Source organism: Labrus mixtus, chromosome 8, assembly GCF_963584025.1.
Source record: "Labrus mixtus chromosome 8, fLabMix1.1, whole genome shotgun sequence".
Classification (NCBI taxonomy): domain Eukaryota; kingdom Metazoa; phylum Chordata; class Actinopteri; order Labriformes; family Labridae; genus Labrus; species Labrus mixtus.
Window position 1 is genome coordinate 29,244,294 of NC_083619.1, and position 21,282 is coordinate 29,265,575.

Genomic DNA, 21,282 nt, shown 5'->3' on the forward strand with positions numbered 1-21,282 from the left:
GCCTCTGCTGGTCGACCCCGTCCGGCCCTGAGAAACTAATCTGTCATTCACACCGTGAGCCTCATTTCTAGAGCGAGCCGACAATCAGTGTGTCTCATAAACGGAGAGAATTCAAAGTCTCTCTCCAGCCAATGTCTCTGACGGTGATATCTGGTTTCACTTAAAGGCTTTCTATGTGATTTTTTGATCCAGCAGATGTCGCCCTTGAGCACCAGCATGAAACCAAAACAACTGGCGCTGCATTGTTGTGTTAGCATGCTAATGCTAGCGATCTTTATTATGCTCGTATCTTCACACTGCATGTAAATTTACCTGAAATGAGCGTGATCTAGAAACACAGTTAAGCAGTGAGTACAGTATGTTATTCTTCTTTTCTCTAGTCCCTCAATTAAACAACTTTTATACACGAGGGGAGGAGTCAGCCGGCCGTCCGGGCGATGTAAACAAAGTGAAGATAGGACTCTGAAAACTCTGAAAACATCACAGACAGTGGGACTCGGGTGTTACACCCATTGTAGACAGTCATGACTCACAGAGTTATTTTCAGAGGAGATACTTGATTTATATTTAAGTGTGAAAAATCACATAGAAAGACTTTAATGTTGTCAAAATTATGAATAAGTCTTAATGTTCATAAAATCAAAATGGATGCGTTATAAAAACGTGTGTGTTCATATTCATGAATATAAACAGGATTGGTGTCTCCATATGTAGATATTAAAAGTCCAGGGGGGCTGAGGCTATCAGCTTCCTGTACGGTGAAGACACAGCCGACTGCTCCTGTGATGATCTGCAGGAGTCTGTGGTTCAACAGGTGGGGGTCTCAGGTGACATCACAGGTTAAATAACTCCGATGGAGGGGTTTTCCTTTCCGGCTTCTTTCACTTCACAACGACACGCTGTACCTGCTGGGCTCGTCCAGGCTCTCTGCCAACTGCTGCCATCTCCTCTGATTTATTACTGAGCGTGAATCAACGGAGGGGGGGGGGCTGAAGGAAAACATCTCAGTGACCGGAGTTGTTTTAAAGTCTTACTTTGTGACCTTCAGAGCAAAACAAACGCTCCTTCATCCCTCAGCTCTCCCCCCCCCCCCCCCCTTCCTGTTTCACCAGCAAGTGTCTGTGAGACGAGCGCCGATAAACAGATTCTGTGATCAGTTTCATGTGAAGTTATCAACACACACACACACACACACACACACACACACACACACACACACACACACACACACACACACACACACACACACACACACACACACACACACACACACACACACACACACACACACACACACACACACACACACACACACACACACACACACACACACACACACACAGCAGCTGGTCCCGCCCGACCCCAAATTCCCACTATGGCCTCCGTACATGAGGCGTGTGACATCACCACTAGGCTAAACTGAGAGTTCAAGACAGCAGCTTCAGAAACATTTAGAAATGGACGACATCAAACCTCAATCAGTGTGTTTACAGGAGGGACGCCCCCGCTGACTTTCTCTCTCCTGCACCTCCGTGTTCCTATAGCGAGTAAATACAGATAAAAGAGAGGTTTGCGAAATATACTTTGGCGGCCGTAATAACGCCTGAGTGTCATCTCAGTGTGGGAAACAGCCGTCCTTCAGCAGTTCCCCAAAGCGCCTCTAGAGATTCTAGCAACAATCATTGTGTTATCAAATGTGGATTCATCCGCCGCTAAAAATAGTCCCAAACAAATGCTCCATTTCCTCCAGGTTTGTTTTTTGTGAAACTACAATGTGAAGCTCATGGGACGCCACTGATCTGTTTTTTAAACTACACGAGGATGGAACAAATGCGTGGTCGGTTTGGTTTTTGTTGTCCCCAGAGACGGATGCATTTCATGATCTGGGACTTATTGTTGGTTTTGGCGGTTTTCCAGGGATTATTGCTGGGTTTTTTTCAAATTAGACTACCACACCTGCTGCTTTGGCACTTCTTAAATGTCTCCGTCTTTTCTGTAAATGTGAACCTCCTGACGACAGTAACCAGAGAAAGATGGCAGGAAGTGGGAACACAAACCCAGAGCTCAGATCGTCCCCTCAGGAATCCAACAGCTGACTCTCTGCACACACAGCGATCATAATACCAGTGAATAATGGTGTGCTATAAACGCTTGATGCTTCTCCGGGGCTGAATTTTCCTACAAACCCTGAACACAGCAGCGGCCACGAGCCATTTTGATCTGTAAAAGCTTCTTCTTCTTCTTCTTCTTCTTCTTCTTCTTCTTCTTCTTCTTCTTCTTCTTCGTCTTCTTCGTCTTCTTCTTCTTCTTCTTCTTCTTCTTCGTCTGCTTTCTGAGCAACAACAGTTTGCAAAAACATGGCGGTCAATTATCTGGTATCAAACGCAGCTCGGTGGTCGTCGCGCTCGGAGCAGAGAGATCGGGAATCCGGCCTTCGGTGCTCACAAACAAAATTAAAAAGTCTGGTGTTTGGTTTGTTTAGTGACATGGAACATTTCCCCCTCCTCTGCAGAGTGTTTGCATGTTGCTGCGGCGTGTCGGGGCGTTCTGAGAGCAGAGATCAGGATCGCAGCGCGCTCATCTGAGAGGAAAACGCTCCGTTTCTTAATGCAGACAACGTGAGAGAAGGCGGTCCAGAGATCCATTAATTAAACATGAGCGAGGTGAGTTATTCCAGACGCTCCGGAGCGACGGCTAACACTCATTTACATCTCTGCAGTTTATCTTTTACATTTTTAATAAAAGCTGAGGAGCACGGCGTGATGAATGAATAACGATGATACCGATGACTCCATGTGGACGCACAGGTCAACGATACTTTACTATTTACACTTTGATTATTTTAATTAGAGGGAGAATACTTTTTACACTCGTTGACCTTTGATTTAATTTACTGCTTGAAAAACACAGATATTAATAAATCAACATCTTCTTTTTGTAGGGTCCTATGAAATCCGTTTTTTTTTAATAGTTCTTAAATCTGTTTTTCATGATGTAACCACATGTTGTCACCTGGATGGAGGTTACTCTCGTGTCCCGGCGACGCCCCCTCCTGGATATTCTCCCGCTGTGAGGTGCATGTGTGAACGACCAGGTGAGTGTTGGTCGGGAAACCACTGATTTTTTTACTTTTTGATATTTCACACATTTGATATTTCTGCGTTTTCATTGTCAGATTCCGTGATTCCCTCCGTGTTTTCAGCGTCGCTGAAATCAAAAGGGCCGCATTTTTCACGGTCATCATTCCATCCACCTCCGCTCAGAAGGACCTGATGTGTCTTCATCATGTTCATTAGAGAAATGATCAGACATCAAAGTTCATTAGATGAGTTTAAAAACCTTTTTTTTTTTTTTTTCATATCTTTATGTAAAGCTTTCTTCCAGCGAGTTTCAATCCTGGCTCCGTTTCCCCCCCGCTGAGTCGGAGCTTCAGGGACTTCAAATAAAAAAACGTTTGGTTCTTTGAAGTCTGTAATAGAATCAGAACTGAAGTTTCATTAAAGAGCTGTCGTTTCAGAGAGATTCTTTAAATGCTTCTTTTCTCTTAAACTCACGCACTATGCTGAGATGTGATACATGTCCATCAATCGCAGGGGTCAAAGGGTCACGGGGCCAATACAATCTCTGTTATTCTAAAAGTACCAAATCATTAAAGGTCCCATATTCTGTAAAATCCACTTCACCATGTGTCTCTAGTCTGTCTACAAACCCCCCAATCATGAGAAAAGTCCATCCGCTCTGTCTTCTCCCTGCTCCACTTTTCAGAAAATGTGTGCTCAAACAGGCCGTTTGGAGATTTTCCCTTCATGACATCACAAAGGGCAGTAGCCCCTCCCCCAGGTGGGTGACACTCCCACAGCTAGGTGTTTGTTCTGCCCTCTGAGTCTGCCTTCTCACCGTAAACAATAGGACATGGAGCCAGAAAGACTGAGTACACCCAAGCCCCTCCAGAGAGGGGGCGTGGTCAGACACAGCTCATTTACATATTTAAAGGTACAGACACAGAAACAGCCTGTTCTGAGCAGGGCTGAAATAGAGGGGTTTATAGACATGATCAAATACAGGATCAGAGTGGATTTAGAACAAGAAACTTCACACACATGTTGAAGAGGAGCTCTGAGACTTATTTAAACTGAAGAAGAAGAGGAGAATATGTGACCTTTAAAAGAAAACTACATCTATTTAATAGACATATGTGTAGGCGAGGAATTAATCCTTTAAAAATTGCACAAACATTTTTTGTAAAAAAAAAACATTGCCAAAGTACTTGTACATTTAGACAGTCTGCTGAAGTTTACCTGCAATATTGGGTTATTCAATATTAGGTACTTCTATTTTTGTTGCCGTGGTACCGAAACAGGTATCCATATCTTTTGAGTCTTACTTTCATCATGCCGAAGATTAAAAGAAGAATGTGCGACATGTTCCACATAAATAAATCATAAAGTCTGTCCTGTGTAAATGTGTCTCTGAGTCATGACTGTCTACAATGAGGGAGAAGCTCGAGTCCCGCTGGCTGTGTTGTTGTCAGAGCCGTGTTTACATGGACGGGACGGCCGGCTCCTCCCCTTGTGTATAAAAGCTGTTTTAGTCAAGAACTAGAGAAGAAGAAGAAGAACATACTCACTGATTATTTGGATGTTAGTAAGAGTTTTTAGATCACGCTCATTCTGTGTCAAGCTAACTAAAGAGCGCTAACATTAGCATGCTAACACAACAATGCAGGACACAGGTGATGGCAGGTCGAGCTGAGGACGATTCTGTCCACCACTTGCAGCTTAATTTTTCTCACGTTGTAATGCGAGCCTGTAGGAATCAGGAGCCAATCAGGTGAGTTTAAACTGATTTACAGAATCTATAAGTTGTTCATCTTTTAAAAACGAGTTGAATAGGGGCGCTGGTGGCGCAGTGGTTGGAACACGCGCCCCATGTGTGGAGGCTGTGGTCCTCCGGGTTAGAATCCGACCTGTCCGGCATGTCATTCCCCACTTTCTCTCTCCCTGATTTCCGACTCTGTCCACTGTCCTATCTCTCCAATAAAGGCACAAAATGCCAGAAAAATAAAAATCTTAAACAAAAAAAGTTGAATAAATGTTCATTTCTATCAACACATCAGACTATAGTCAGCTTTTCTAAATCCATCTCCAGTCATCTTAAGGCCTACAGGGGCACCAGAGACTCTCAACCTGGAGACTGGACTTTGAAATTAAATGAATCAAAATGTCTCTTTTGTCATCTACAGTCATACCTGTCTTCTCACTGGTGACTTGTGATAAGGGAAAGCATGTTGAGTGCATTTGTAATAAAATGAATTATTCTCCAATGACAGCATAAAAATAAAACAAAGAACTGAATGAGTCCCAAAAGATTCAAAAATAAGCAACTTTTTCCAATCAAGGAGGCTGAAACCAGCAGTAAAGATGTTCAGTTAAAGAATGTTCTCCAGTAATAGATCATAAGTGAAAACTACTGACCCCTTTACATAACAAATACAACAAAATGCACTTTTCAAAAAGCAGCTGCAGTGTCGTGATTAACTCCCAGGAGGAGCTTTAAAGATACTACAGGAGATATCAATATTCATGTTCAAGCCAAAAGATCCATTTTACACCAACTTGCAGCATGCAGTGATTTCTGTCACATTTCATTCAGCTGGAAACTCACCATGGAGCACATCGGATAGCATATGAGACTCTCTAACCAGAGCAGTCTGTCTGATAGCTTATGAGAAGGTCAGAATAAACTCTGGAGCCACATGCAGAAGCCCCGAGAGGGACTAAAGAAACACCTGCAGGACTCTGATGGTTTGAGAGCAGCAGCAGGAGGAGGAGGTGCATGCTGATGAATGTTGTTTAATGATGGTTTGAAGTATCAAAGTGTTGATTTCCCTGTGTGGTGTTTGCATGCACAGCAGCAGCAGCAGCAGCAGCAGCAGCAGCAGCAGTGTTCTTACCTGTGCAGTCTCTTCCTTTGCCCTTACACTCCCCGCTCTGAGGGTTGTAAGACCCCCGGGCCCCCGGCAGGTAGAGCAGCAGAGACAGCAGGCAGGCGGACACCAGGTACGGGACCACCCCGCCGGCACGCCCGGGACACCTCCCAGGCCCTGACACCATGACGCAGATGAAGATGATGACCGACAGACAGGCAAACCAGTCGCTCCTCTAATTCAGGTGGAAAAAAAGGCGTGCAAACAATTTCAGCGTAATCCCGGAGGAGCCGCGGGAGAGGAAACGCTGCGTCCCGCTGCAGGCTGGAGAGAAGGGAGCAGAGGGGGCGATGAGGTCTGCGGTTGAAGATGGAGGAATGTATAGAGAGCTCCTCTGCCTGCTTCCGCGTTCAGGAAGCCTTGGAGGCGGTCCGACTCGTCCAGGGAGGCAGAAGAGGAGCCATCCGTCCGTCCTCCGCAGCGAATCTCCGCGCACTTCACAGGCGGATGTATCTGAAACTGCTTCCTTCTGTCGGATGCCACAGACGTAGCAGTCCTCCACGTCCTGTTTCCCAGGCAGCCCTTGATGCTCACCGCGCTGCTCCGGCTGTGCTGCTGCTGCTTCTCCGCGCGGTGAAGACGCGGTTTGGAGGATCCTGCGGAGCGGAAAAGCGGTGCGTAAAGAGAGCAGCTTGCTGCTGCTGCTGCTGCTGCTGCTGCTGCAACCACAACAAAGAGATCCGGACTGAGGAGGAGAGGACAGACAGGCTGGTCACGTGAGAGGATGCAACACTCCCCTCCACCTCCACGCCCCTTACGCACGCACGCGCGCACGCACACCTTCAACACAAACGCAGCAACAGAATATTTGAAATTCAAAACTACATCACAATTATCTGCTCTACAATCACTGCAGATAAACCTCCACGTGTACACATCCTTATCAACCTCACCCTCTCATGTGACTCTACCAGAGTCAAAGTCCAGAGTCTTTCCTCATGTTTGTTTTGAGTCATTTCCAGACAAACCAAACTGTTCTCTACATGGAATCTGATAAATAAGAATCTCACTGTTCATGAATACCTAACCACCCTCTGTGTGATATGTTTAAAGGTACATTTGGCCGTATCAAGGTATCCTCAGCCTCTTCTTAAAAGTACTTTATGTAAAGCGTCCAATTGGCCATTTCTCTTCTTGCTCTGCTTCAAGAAACTCTTATGTGTATCTTTCAAGATGCACAATGTGTGAAAGTTCACGTTTTAGCCTTTAGCATTTTGGATTCAAGATAGACGTAGAAGTGAACTTCCAAACTCCATGTGATCTGCAGAGTCCCTCTGCACCTTTAAGAAAAAGCTAAAGACCCAGCTCTTTCATGAATACCTACTAACTTAATGATGATGGTCTCCATATTATTGATGATGATGATGGTAATGACGATGGTTTTTGTTTGATAACGACGACTTATAAGATGGTTTCTATACTGATTAGAGCTCTCAAGAACTGCCCTCAATGTTGTGCTTTGCCTCTGGTCACTTCCTGTCAGCACCTGTGTGTCCAATCAGACTCAAAGCTGATCGTTTGCTCTTACTCACATTGTTCCCTTTTTTCTAGATCCTTGCTTGTGTTGTTCTTACTCTCTGATGTACGTCGCTTTGGATAAAAGAGTCTGATAAGTGAATTGTAGAAGTCTGTTTTCAGGTACAAGGCGCCCTCAGCCTCTGATCCTTAAAGTATTTAATGCGTTCACATTTTAAAATGTTTTTGGTCTCTAGTTTTTTCTTAGCGTGTCTACCTCAAGATACTGTCTTTAATGTGTTTAAGACACAGTCAGGCATCTGTACGAAGATCCAATGTAGCATCTGTTTCACTTTACTTAAAGGAGCAGTATGTAACTCTGACACCTAGTGTTTAAAATGGGTACTGCAGTCTAAATTCTAAACATCATAGAGAGCTGTCTCCCCCCCCCCTCCTCTCTAGAGTTGATGCTCACTCAGGTCACCATGTGGTGGACTCTGAAGCTTCAGTGTTTATCCAGCTCTGCATGGGTCTGTAAACCTTTCTGTGTTCTAACCTCTCTCCATTTTTCAAAAGCATCTCCAATATTGATCCTAGTTTGAGCACGTTTCTGCTCGTGGAGCTTATTAGAAACATGCAGAGGCTTTTTAGGTCGGGCACAATCACTTCTATCTGAACCACTTCTCTTGCCCGCTTCCATCGCTGCAACACCTGTTGACCTGATAACTGCTCTCATATCTGACAAACCGAGGGGTGTCCAAAACGGCCGTGTGGGGGCGTGTCTTAAAACTGCCTTACCTTCTCTGGTCAACATAGCATGTTTCCTTAATGTCTGATCATACAGTAAACTCAGTTTATCATTTCACTCTCTACACATCTCACTGATTGGTCCTTTCATTCCTTTGTTAAATAAAAACCAGTGACTGTTTCCTGTTTGATTTCGTCTGTGGACCCTCTTGTGGACTGATTCCTGAACATCTCGTTTAAACAGCGCTCCACACGACTCATTAAACTCTCTGCGATGCCTGCATTAATATTTACACAGCTCTGATTGGCTCAGAGCTCCATTTCGGGCAGCGCTGGCACTCCACCAAGACCGACTCATTTGGCAGGCCACCTCTCATCCAGCTGCAGTTTTTTTTTTTTGTCTGCTCTCCATCTTGCTCAGACTTTTTCTTTCTCTCGTTTCAAGCAGCAGCAGGATGGTGATGGTGATGGCGGTGGTGGTGGCGGTGGCGGTGGTGGAGGGGGGGTGGGGTCTGTAGATGCGGGTCCTCTGCGGTGCTGTTGGACATGGTTGGTTCCACGCCGGCGGCTCTAACAGCTCTCCCGGGCGCTATCAGCTCCTGCCAGACGGCGGAGTGGAGCGAGCCTGTTCTAAATCACTCACCACACTGCTGATTAGCTTTCTGGACGAGGTTAAAGACCTTCCAGGAGGTGTGGAGAGGAGAGGCCGCGGCAGAAATAAAGAAGTCCTCCCTGATTTATTTCACTTCACTCCGACACAGAGCCAAAACTCAGAGAGGCCGACTTCAAGACAAAAGGCTGGCAGTTAAAAACACACACACACACACACACACACACACACACACACACACACACACACACACACACACACACACACACACACACACACAGTAATGACTTACCCACGCTTTGAAAACTCTGGTATTTTTTCAATCTCTACCCCATTTTTCTTTTTACATATTTAATGGTCTAAGGTGCATGCCTCCATATTGGGACACATGTATGTTCTCATTACTGGATTTATCATCAGTCCACCTTCCAACACCTGCAACGAACGAGCCTCAGCAGATCAAATATCACGTCTCCCAACATCAACCAAAACTTTACGTGAAAAATGTAAGTATTTAACACCAGCAGGCCCACCTAAAGAAATGTCTGGGCCTCTGAAAGACAGAGATAATCGTCCCTCTGCAGACGCCACGTAATCATATCAGAGCATGCGTATTGGATCAGTAGCGATAGCATTAGCCACCTGGCTAACATTTGCATCCTCGGTCTGGATCCGATCCGCTTTTTGAAGCTGACTGAAATACGTTTCTGAACAGGTTGTTGTTGCCTTGGGGGTCAGATGCTTGAGACTCCTTTATTTTCTGCCAGCCTTATGTCTGTGCAGGTCCCGGTGTGGGTATACAAAGTCTGATGTTACTGGTCTAACCCTCTAAGTTCAATGGACCCGCCCATGACGTTACCACCTCACTGCAGATCTGACTGATTGGACACCATTTACCACCAACACTCATTTATCAACTCCTCCTACCCTCAGATTTAAGGAAAGCAGAACATCGATCCTGGCTTCAACCTTTTGATAACACGTCATGAAAAGTTCCTTTAAATCTTCCCGAGTCTTCGAGGAAACTAATCAAGGTTCTAGTTTCTGGTGCTGAGAAGGGTTTGTCTTAATTTCTGTCTAAGCTTCGTCTGCTCTGCTCTCAGTGTTGGAGGTTTTAACTGGAGCTCGCTGGTCGTCCTGAAGCCGCTCACAGATTATTCCTCCCGCCATATGTCTCAGGAAGAGAATTACAGATTACTCGTTAACTGACGAGGCAGATTATATACGCTCCTTAACGGGTTACTTACGGCTCCGTTTATAGTTTCTGAATCATTTCTAAGAAGGTTTTATGCAAAGATTACATCATATACAGCCTGTAAAAATGTAAAAGAAACATGTACAAGCACACTTTAAACTCAACATACATGAAGTTCTGCAGAACTGATCCATGTTTTTAGGGTTTTTTGTAGGAGAACTTGAGCAGTTTGTTAACTCTGCAGATTTGATGAAGTGTGTCTTTAAAACAATAATTACTCTCTTAAACTCAGAGAATACCAAAGCTACAGATAATCAAATTATCTGGTAGACCAACACCGCCACTATCATTCATCTAAAAATCGGCAAACATGAAAGTCAAACACTGCCAGTGACCACTTCAGTGCCCTATGAATACAACGATGGACGGACTTAAATCTCAACGTTGGGCCTCCGGGGGTTAAGAATGACGCAGCCATCATGGAGATGGTACAATCCCAGAATCTCTGTTGGAGACGTCTGCTCGCTGAGACTCGATAAGGACTGAGGAAAATGTGTGTTTTCATGCTTCTGAGCTGGAAAGGCTTTGTCGTTCTCTTAAAGCCTTTGTGGGTGGGCTGCGTGCCTGCTGTAGTGGATTCTAACTGGGAGTGATGGGAGGGGAGGGGAGGGGATATTGAGTGGACTGCAGGGCCTAAATGGAAAGAGAGGGATGGCAAATGAGCGATACTAATTAAATTAGGTTGCATGATAGTTATCTCTAATTGGCTTAGTGCGTGTGTTGTGGATCGGGAGACACGGAGAGTCTGTCGTCTCCCAGCCGCCTCGCTGGAAGAACGTCTGGCTCTAAGACAATTTACGAGCAGGAATGATTTCCATTTGTTAAATCTGCAATACGACGTTACAGCTCTAAATAATGCAAATATTAGTCTATGATCTGTGGCCAGCAGTCAGTAGAGGGCGCCGTCTGACCACCTCCCACAAGAAGAAGAACAGACATGTACTCTTTTAAAAGGTGCTTGAGTAAAATGTTTAATCTGCAATAAAATTGTAAAACGTTCCATGTGTCTAACGTTACTGATCGGTGACGTGTTTCCAGTATTGGACGCTAGAATCCAACGCTCCCGGCCTCCATTGACTCTCGATATGAGTTGCACTACTAATTTGTTTACCTTTTTATTAGAGAGACAGGACAGTGGATAGAGTTGAAAATCAAGGAAATGGTAAATGGACTTCAGCTTGTAAAGCAATTTTCTAGTCTTCTGACGAGTCAAAGCGCCAACACATTCACACACTGATTGTAGTAAATGCTTTGTAACTAATCCATTCATACACATTCACACGCCGCTGACGCAGCATTGGGAGCAACTCAGGGTTAAGCATCTCGCCCGAGGACACATCGGACATGTAGCTGCAGGAGCTGGGGATCACACCCGACCTTCCAGTTGAGAGACGACCGACTCTACCACCTGAGAGAGTGAATGACACGCGGCTAAGGAGCCATCGGCTGGATTCAAACCTGAACCGACCACTTTGAGGACTGTAGCTCCTTGCACATGCTCGTTCCGTCCTCTTCATTACGAGAGATGGGTTGATCAGCATGTGGTGCAACAGGCTGCTTGTCGTGTCTTTGCATTTAAACGTAGCACCTTTTTGAGTGCCTAAAGAATTCAGCTCAGAAGACCTTTATGTTTCTCTGAAGTGTCACTTTATCAAGTTCTGAAATCATACACAGGAAATACTTTTCAATCGTATGTGCATAAGTGGTTTAATGTTTTGTGGAAATTACAAAAAACTTCCCTGCACCTCAAACACATCCAATCTGCATATAATAGGTGTTTACACTTGACTTAACGTATCTGAGACACACCCATGTATATTTACATTCATTTTAGAAAACATCCAATGCAGTGAAATTCTTGTGATTTTGACATTCCACTTCAGGCCACCCCTGCATAAGTCAGAGCCCCAGTTGGGCCCCCCCAGTCATAAAGTCTGGACACGCCCCTGCTGCAGAAAACTGTACAAAGTTAAAGTGAATCTCTGGCTTCCAAAAGTCCTTTTGTCCAAAGCCCATTTGTGATGTGACTTAGAAACATAATAGCAGCAGAACTTTGTGTCTTTTTGTACCCAGTGAAATCATATGACGTCAAATGAAACGGATGAAATGCAGAATCCTCCCCCATGATTAGAAAGCTCCACCTGAGGGGGACACGTCTGTTTCGGGGTTTTAGCTCTGATCCTGATCGTGGCGTGCAGACTCTAATTTCCTCCACCATCTGTAGCTCCAGCTCTTCTACAGGGAGGGTCCGACCCCCTTTGCTGCTGAAAACAGGGGGGAGAGGGATTATCCGAACCGTCCTGCAGGGTGGGAGAGGGGATAGGAAGGGGAAGGGGGGAGTTTAACCCTTCACTAATCACCAAACAACCTTTTTGACTGCTGGAGAAGAAGTCTTAACGAGACACTTAAACGGGATTCATCAGGGAGCAGATTCACTTCGGTGTCCTCAGATTTCCTCTGAATATTCAGCTCTCATTACAAGATTGTTTTAAACATATTAAACGCAGATTTGAAGCAATTTTCACAACATTTCCTTTTAACACTTTAACTACTGCAATTCATGCATAGTGTTTGTGACTGCTGACTAATCACCAACATTTTAGATGTCTTTCAGGTAATTACAAAATAAAATATAACAAATATCAAATTAAAGCATTTTCTCATTGTTGACGCAGATACTGGATCCATAAATGGATGGATGGAGTGACGGAGAGTTGGTGGTATGAATGGGTGGATGGATGGATGGATGGAGGGATGGATGGAGGGATGGATGGATGGAGGGATGGATGGATGGATGGATGGAGGGATGGATGGATGGATGGATGGATGGAGGGATGGATGGATGGAGGGAGGGATGGGTGGATGGATGGATGGATGGATGGAGGGATGGATGGATGGATGGGTGGATGGGTGGATGCATGAAGGGATGGATGGGAGGATGGATGGATGGATGGATGGATGGATGGATGGATGGAGGAATGGATGGATGGAGGGAGGGATGGGTGGATGGATGGATGGATGGAGGGATGGATGGAGGGATGGATGGATGGAGGGATGGATGGATGGATGGGTGGATGCATGAAGGGATGGATGGGAGGATGGATGGATGGATGGATGGATGGATGGATGCATGAAGGGATGGATGAAGGGATGGATGGATGGATGGATGGATGGATGGATGGATGATGGATGGATGGATGGATGGATGATGGATGGATGGATGGATGGATGGATGGAGGGATGGATGGATGGATGGACAGACAAATGGAGGGAGGTTTTTTTATTGGAGATTACACAAATGATACCGACATAAAAATTAGTTAAATAAAACAAATAAGGAAAATAAATAAACTTTATATATTAGTTATTTAAGATTCCTTTATAGTCTCATATATGCAATCCACAAATGTATCCATCCATTTTTTCATCCATCTCTCACTCAATCCATCCAATCATTTATCTCCATCCATCTGTGCGTCCATCCATAAATCTGTCCATCCGTCCATTTGTCCATCCATGCACACCTCTAATACTCCATCTGTGCCATGGATGAATGCAGCATCCTTCCACACAAATGTATCCACCTCATCCACTAATTTTATGCATCCATCCATCTTTCACTCAATCTATCCAACTATCTATCTCCATCCATTCATTCATCCATCAACACATCTATCAACCATCCATCAGTCAGTCAATCCATCAGAGAGTGCAGACCAGTTTAATGAATAACTCCCTCTTTATACGCCTCGTGAATACAAACCTGACGTCTCTCATGCTGCAGGAACATCACACTGAGCCATCTGTGAATTTAAATACAGATAATTGAACCTTGGGTCGGATTCATCCGCCCTCTGGGCTCGTTCTCCTTTTACTCACATCAGAGCTCAAAAAGGAAACGACTTCTTCCTCCATCTCTGACAGCGCCGCTTTGCTGGGTTTATTGAAAGCTGAAAGCATGAATCTGTTCAAGAGATGCCTCGTTTCCTATTAACAGACAACCTGTCTGATCACAATAGATGAGGAGCCTCATTCAAAAATCAAATCAAGATGAATCACAGAGGATGTTCAGTACAGGAGGATCATTCATGTCTTTACCTTTGGTTTCATCCTGCCAGATTAACATGGGATGTGATTACGTTTAAATTAAACTGATTAATTTAAACAGAACAATTAAGAGACAATTTCAATGTTCTTTACATTCAACAGAAATGCAACCCCACCTTTTCAAAGACATTATTGTGCTGCTGATATCTGAATCTGAATCTGATATAACCATGAACAGGTTTGTGGATGCTGTAACTACAACTGTCTACAACTTAGCATAACAAAGAAGAGAAGGAGATGGTTGTTGATTTTAGGAGGAAGAGGCGGAGATGCTCACACAAAAGCCGAATGAACAAACGTATCTAGGAATGTCAACTCCGTCATAGGTTGTCAAAATTTCCATTACTGAAAAGTCCTGTGACCGAGTTCTCTCCCTGCACATAATGAAATTGCTTCATTATGTTTTCTGTTCTCCAGTTTGTTATGTGAACAACCAACTCAGGAAGAATTTATAAGTTTTTGTAACACATTACCCGAAACACTGATTAACCTGAAAGCTCTATAAAATCTCATTAAGTCTCCAGTCAGTCAACAAGCACCACAAATAAGTTTCATATTGTGGGAAACCTCATGGTTAAAGGAAGAATGATCAACATGTTCCACATAAATAAATCATAAAGTCTGTCCTGTGTAAATGTGTCTCTGAGTCCTGACTGTCTACAATGAGGGAGAAGCTCGAGTCCCGCTGGCTGTGTTGTTGTCAGAACCGTGTTTACATGGACGGGACGGCCGGCTCCTCCCCTTGTGTATAAAAGCTGTTTTAGTCAAGAACTAGAGAGAAGAAGAAGAACATACTCACTGATTATTTGGATGTTAGTAAGAGTTTTTAGATCACGCTCATTCTGTGTCAGTTTACATGAAATGTGAAGCTACGAGCTAACTAAAGAGCGCTAACATTCGCATGCTAACACAACAATGTGAAGCTACGAGCTAACTAAAGAGCGCTAACATTAGCATGCTAACATAACAATGCCGTTTAAGTCGAGGACAATTTTGTCCGACATTGCCCTTGAATCCTTCATGCTGACTTGAGGGGTGTGTTGTTAGAGGAGAGCGGAGTCTTCAGTATGGTAAGGTTTGTTTTGGTTTATTGCTGGTGCTTAAGGGCGACTTATTCTGGATCAAAAAGTCGCCTCAAAATTAGACTCGGGTATGGACTGTTCTACTTTGATAACTTAGCGTTTGCTAACCCGTTGTTCCTCCCAGCTTCACCCTCTCTTACAACACGTAGGCCTAATGGTCACGTGTCGGCCAAAAGGTTCCAAAAGAAAGCTGACAATGAGTAACTGTCATTGTGTATCTTCCATCATTTTTGTTTCAGCTCAGTCAGGCTGTCCATTCGTTAGCGACAGATCTGACAGACCAGCAGGTTTAAGCCTTCAGTGTTCACGTCATTGAGAATGCTTTCCACACACCAACCAACTCCCCCCCCCCCTCCTCCTCCTCCTCGTGGTGACAATCGATTCAGCCGAGCCACGGATCAGAGAGCGAGCTCACCAAAGCCTCCCGTATTGATTGGAACCCCCTCGACCGGCTCTCAAGTCAATTCAGTGTTGACCTATAAGAAACAAGTTGCCCACGCAGTAATCATGGATCAGAGAAATATGTATTGCCTGGTAATATCAGGGTTAGAGAGCATCTCAGAAAAACCAGAGGCTCAGAATACTCAGCTGTACTGCAGTATGATAAGACTCCTTGAAAACATCAACAAACCGGTCTCCGAGTCTCAGCGAACAGCCCCCACAGATAAATATAGTCATGTTCATTGTATACACTCACACATTTCTCATTCATAATTATTATTTTTTTTAAATGTGGACCCTTCCTTCTCTAACCGTTAGCCCTGCTACCAAGTGGGGGACAAAAGTTCGCCCCATCCACACCATGCTGTTTATAGGGGCAACCAACCTCCCTCAGCTAGCCAAACAATAACTGGGATTGGTTAACGGATTGATGCTAAAACAACAGATGCTTCTTTTTTTAATTTGTTTAGGCTCAGTTTTGGGATTGAGTGATCAATTATTTCTGAAATAATGACTATGGGAGTCCTGTCTGTAGTGCTAAAGAAGTATATCATTAAATACAGCCGATTATGAGGCTGTAAAACCTTTCCTTTGACAGTTTAAAGTTCCTCTCTTCAAACACTCACAAATACAGAACCATGGCTCAGACAGGCCTGAATACGACACTTAATGCCTCTACATTTCCCCGTCTCTTCTGAGTCACTGAGCTGAGTAATTGTCGAGCTGTCAGACTCGTTTACATACCGAGAACATTTCTCGGGAACACAGCTTTTTAAAAAAAGGAAAAACGGACAAGATGCGTGGGTGGCGATTTTGGCTAAAAGCCATCGTTCTGTCTCGCAGATTCTCTCAAAGGAAAAAAAAACAGAGCTGCTGTGTATTGAACTGAATGTGTGAATAATGAAGAGTTAGCGATACAGAAGATGAGTAGACTGGATGAGTGGGATACATGATGAAAACAGCTGCCCTCTCTGGCAGCTCTGACCATGGGCACAGTAGTACAGGGGGGAAACAGGGCTGATTACCCAGGGGCCCCAGTGGAGGAAGGGGCCCTTAAATACATCTATGGATTCCTCTTATTCTGAAGTCTTTAAATACTTATATTTTTAACCACTGGCTATGGCTGATAGAACACTTAAAGGTCTGTTGGGCATCAAAATTGGAGCGCAAGATCATGAAATATCTTTATCTGCAGATGATATCATTATATACAATATATTTAAACAAATTTATCCACCAGTATTCCAAACTTACTACAACAAATTTAATTGTTTGGACAGTTCTCTGGATATACAGTAACTGTTCAAAATCATCTTTAAATACAATTCAAATGCATTGTTATCGTTTTAAGTAAAAATTTGTTTTTGAGGGTGGAATGTAAACTTATTGTTCTTTGAAGACGTTACAATACCAGAATTTGTTCAACTTCAGTGTGATTCTAGTTCAAACCAACAGGTCAAACCAACAGGTGTTGCAGCGATGGAAGCGAGTCAAGAGAAGTGGTTCAGATAGAAGTGATTGTACCCGACCTAAAAAGCCTCTGCATGTTTCTAATAAGCTCCACGAGCAGAAACGTGCTCAAACTAGGATCAATATTGGAGATGCTTTTGAAAAATGGAGAGAGGTTAGAACACAGAAAGGTTTACAGACCCATGCAGAGCTGGATAAACACTGAAGCTTCAGAGTCCACCACATGGTGACCTGAGTGAGCATGGACTCTAGAGAGGAGGGGGGGGAGACAGCTCTCTATGATGTTTAGAATTTAGACTGCAGTACCCATTTTAAACACTAGGGGTCAGAGTTACAAAAGAGACAGTATCGTTGTAGAATGCGTGGCTGTCATTAATCTGCACATCAGTTGGATGAAGCTTAATGAGATATTTCTGTCGAGAAATAAGACAAATACACCTGCTAGAATTTGAGTTTTCTTGCATTAAAATTTTCCATTTAATAAATATTATACAAAAAGCTTTAGTACATACAGTTAATAAAGGCTGTTTTAAGGTATAATTCACCATTTCTGCATTTTTTTATGCTCAATATGGCCCTCGAGGCGTGGCTGATTAAGAATATTGTCTGTCATCTCTGAACAATCCTGAACATTCAGTCAGTATGTCAATGGTTCCGATAACATTAGAAATATTTCACTGGGACAGAAGCAAACCGAGGAGCAATGTGGTTCTAATCACCTGAACCCTACTGATGGCTGGAATAAATAACAGAAGGTGGATTTCTTTTGAATCTACTTAAGAAAATCTCCGTCGTGTAAGCTGTTTATTTTCACTGCCCCCCCCCCAGAATTAAACCTTCATGCTGGAATTAAAAGTCTGCTAATCTTCATCGTTCAGGTTGCTGAAAATGTTCTGGTCGTTTTTGAGGGACTTTGTGTTGCCCCTGGTTACCCTGAACAGTGGCTGTTTTCAAACATACATACTACTATCCAATGTGCTATCCATCAAAAGTTGCAAACACCTGCACGCTGTCTAGATTGCACAGATACATTGGCAACCTTTTATCACAGAAAGTGTTGTAGTACTCAAAATCCGTCGTGTTCTCAAGGCCACTTTTTGAAGGTCAGTATTATTTTAAATCAAGACCGGTCAAGACCACCACTGATTGGCTATATTTCCATGTCATCACTGTGATTAGAAGGAAAACGCCTCTTTCTAAAAGAACTAATAACCCCCGTTTACGTCTGCAACCTTCCCGGTGTTACGGTCTGAGTGAGTGACACGCCCGCTGCACGCAAGATGATTTATCAGAGATATTTACAGAGGCGCTGCTCTTCAACAGGCAACTGCTTGGGGCCCCCAGACCAGTAGGGGGCCCCCGAGGGCTGACAAACTTAAACCAAAGCAGTGTCCCAAAGTGTGCAAACGACAGTAGGGAACCTCCCTAAAGGGGGCCCCATCTGACAGCACTCACTCATGTTGCCCTGCTTGGTGAGGGCATTATTGCTGTTAAAACCAAAGTTTGTCAATTAAAGTCAACAAAGAAAAGTGAAGAGGAATTATCCATCGATAGGAGAGAAAAGGAGAGAGAGAAAAAGAGGAAGAGGCGTAAGCGTCGGGACACTGGCAGACATGACGGGGATGAACACTGGTTGGAGGGCCCCCCCAATTGATTTTTGCAGAGGGCCCTAACAGATTCTAGAATCGCCACTGGATATTTATGGTCTTGGTCTCGATCCCTAAATGTCTTGGTCTCGATTAGTGTGGTCTTGACTAAACTATTACTTTGCAGCTCTCAAGGATTATGTTGGTTTAAGGTTGATTTTGAAGAGCCAGATTATCAGCAGCCAGAGAGACGGGTGCGTCAGTGAAATGGATTAAACCAGTAAAAACTCATAAATAAATGACGGCCTCGGTTTCTGCAGTGGGTCAGTGAAAATCAGTTTTCTTGTCTCTTTGATCCGAGCTTTTTGAAGTTCTGTGACGTTGTATTTCTTCTCTTAAAGAAGCGACTAACTACACACCTGTGAGAAAAAAAGATTCATATTTAACCACATAAACGAACGTGTCTGAGTTTTCTACGAGAGAGAGGAAAATGTTTTTAAATAGACATCTGGAGCTTCTCGGTTTCATCACACTGTGTCGTACACATTTCATCAAATCCATCACGTTTAATCCCTTCAAAAAGACGGTTGATGAAACTCCCAGACACACACGCATGAAGCACCTCTCTGTGAAGTTATAAATGTCGACGCAACCAGTCTGGATTTGAACGCTACGAGTGGGTTATTCTTCAAAACGAATCATCAAAGTAGAGAGACGAGAACGCCTTCATTAAGAAACCTCTTTAGAACCCGTAGGTGTCTGCAGTCCAACGCAGGCGGAGACATTTTTGAAATACAATGAGACTCTAAGTACTTTGGCCTTTCACTATTAATACAAATGTAACCCACAGACTGTCGGCCATTTTGGACCCAACCACACCATTAATAGACTTCCACCAGATGAGTGCTCGTCCGTCTCCGCTCCATCACGGCAGCGGAGCAGAGCTTGGTCGATGTGTGTGCTTCCACTGGCGCCGCTGCGCTCCGTCTCAAGGGGTAATGGATCATCGAACGTGGGGCTCACGGCCGCCATGACAGATGAAACACCGGATCTTACGCCAAACAGCGCTACATATGGAATCCTACTGAAAGCTGCCGTCCTGTCGCTGTATCAGACGCATTTCATCAGCGTTACACTGAACGCTTTGTGCTTTTAAACACGTCCGTTGTGGATCTGTAATCTGCTGCTCGATCCACATAAAACAAACTTTAAAGGACTTTGAATGTGCCGACTTTTCTGTTTCCTTTGTGGTCGTGCACCTGAAGATTCATAACTGTTTGAGTGCCCAGGAGGAGTACCTCAACCTTCAGCGAGGTGATCTGGCACTAACTACCACCCGACGTCTCTGACGCCCAGCCTCCACCGTCGGACTGTGTCGTCCCCACAACCACCGCCGTCCTCGTTCCTGCACGGCCTGCTCCGACCTCCACCTCAGCGGTGAAGAAGTGTGGACAACAGGAACGGGAGGAATACAAAGGAGAAATCCTTCCTGCATATCATCCCACCTCCATCTACCCCATTGTTCTTTTGTAACATAAAAAGGAGTAAGTGTCTCGAGATAACATTTGGTATGAACTGGCGCTGTACAAGAATAAAAACATAAAAGCAACAACTAAAATCAAACAGGTGAAATCAGGCCGAGTAAAAAAACCTGGACATAAAGCAACATCTCAGAGCCGTGGGTTCTAGAGAAGGCTCTCTTAAAGAGGAAGGTTTTCAGTCCTTGTTGAAAGGAGTCCACAGTCTGTGGGGCCCTCTGGTGGTCAGGGAGAGCATTACATAGTCGTGGGGCAGCAGAGTAGAAGGCTCTGCCCCCCCCCCCCCCCCTCCCCCCATAGAGCAGAGTTTAGTCCTGGGGGGGTTTGGAGGGGGTTGGTGTCTTGTGCAGGTTTGTAAGATGAGCAGTTCTTTCAGGTATGGAGGCGCGTTGATGTGTGAGTGATGAGATCCGGGACGGGAAGCCTGCAGGACGGGGTGTAATGTGCTCGTGTTTCTGCACTCTCTCTCCTCAGGATCCTGGCAGTGCTGTTCCCAACTCTCGTCCCCAGTCGGGTGTTTGTGTGGACAGAGAGTAAAAATGTACAACATTCAATCACTTAAAACCACAGAACACGATATGAGGATATATTAAAGTCATATATTTATATACATGTATTTTTTCTCATAGTCCACTGCACAGCTCCTACATTTCACCTTTTGTACATTTTGTGTTTTTTATTTTTTATATTTTACATTTTAAAATTATATTTGATATATTGTAATAGCTTCTTATTCTGTATTATTTAAGTTAAATGGCAATAAAACCTGATTCTGATTCTGATTCTGATATCTTTTCTTCTCTTTTAAAAATGTTTGAAATAAAAAACTTTAAATAAACTCAAGATGAGAGACCTCTTGTGGTTCTGTTGTGATCATTTAAAGAGCTTCATGATAAATAAAAGTTTCCATAAACTCAACAGCCTTTTAACATGAGAGGCAGCGTCATCCTGCAGAGGTGTTTCTTGGCAATATGTCGCCCCCTTGTGGATCCTGTAAGTAGTAAT

General features: G+C 44.1%; 1 protein-coding gene across 2 annotated transcripts in view; it reads right to left on the minus strand.

Moving 5' to 3' along the window:
- The window catches only part of tmeff1a (transmembrane protein with EGF-like and two follistatin-like domains 1a), an 89,876-nt gene extending 83,763 nt beyond the window's left edge, over positions 1-6,113 (minus strand). For both annotated transcript variants that reach the window (XM_061043634.1, XM_061043633.1), the window contains exon 1: positions 5,954-6,113. In XM_061043634.1, coding sequence (XP_060899617.1) covers positions 5,954-6,113 — 160 coding nt within the window. The remainder of the gene's footprint in view (positions 1-5,953) is intronic.
- Positions 6,114-21,282: the final 15,169 nt, after the last annotated feature.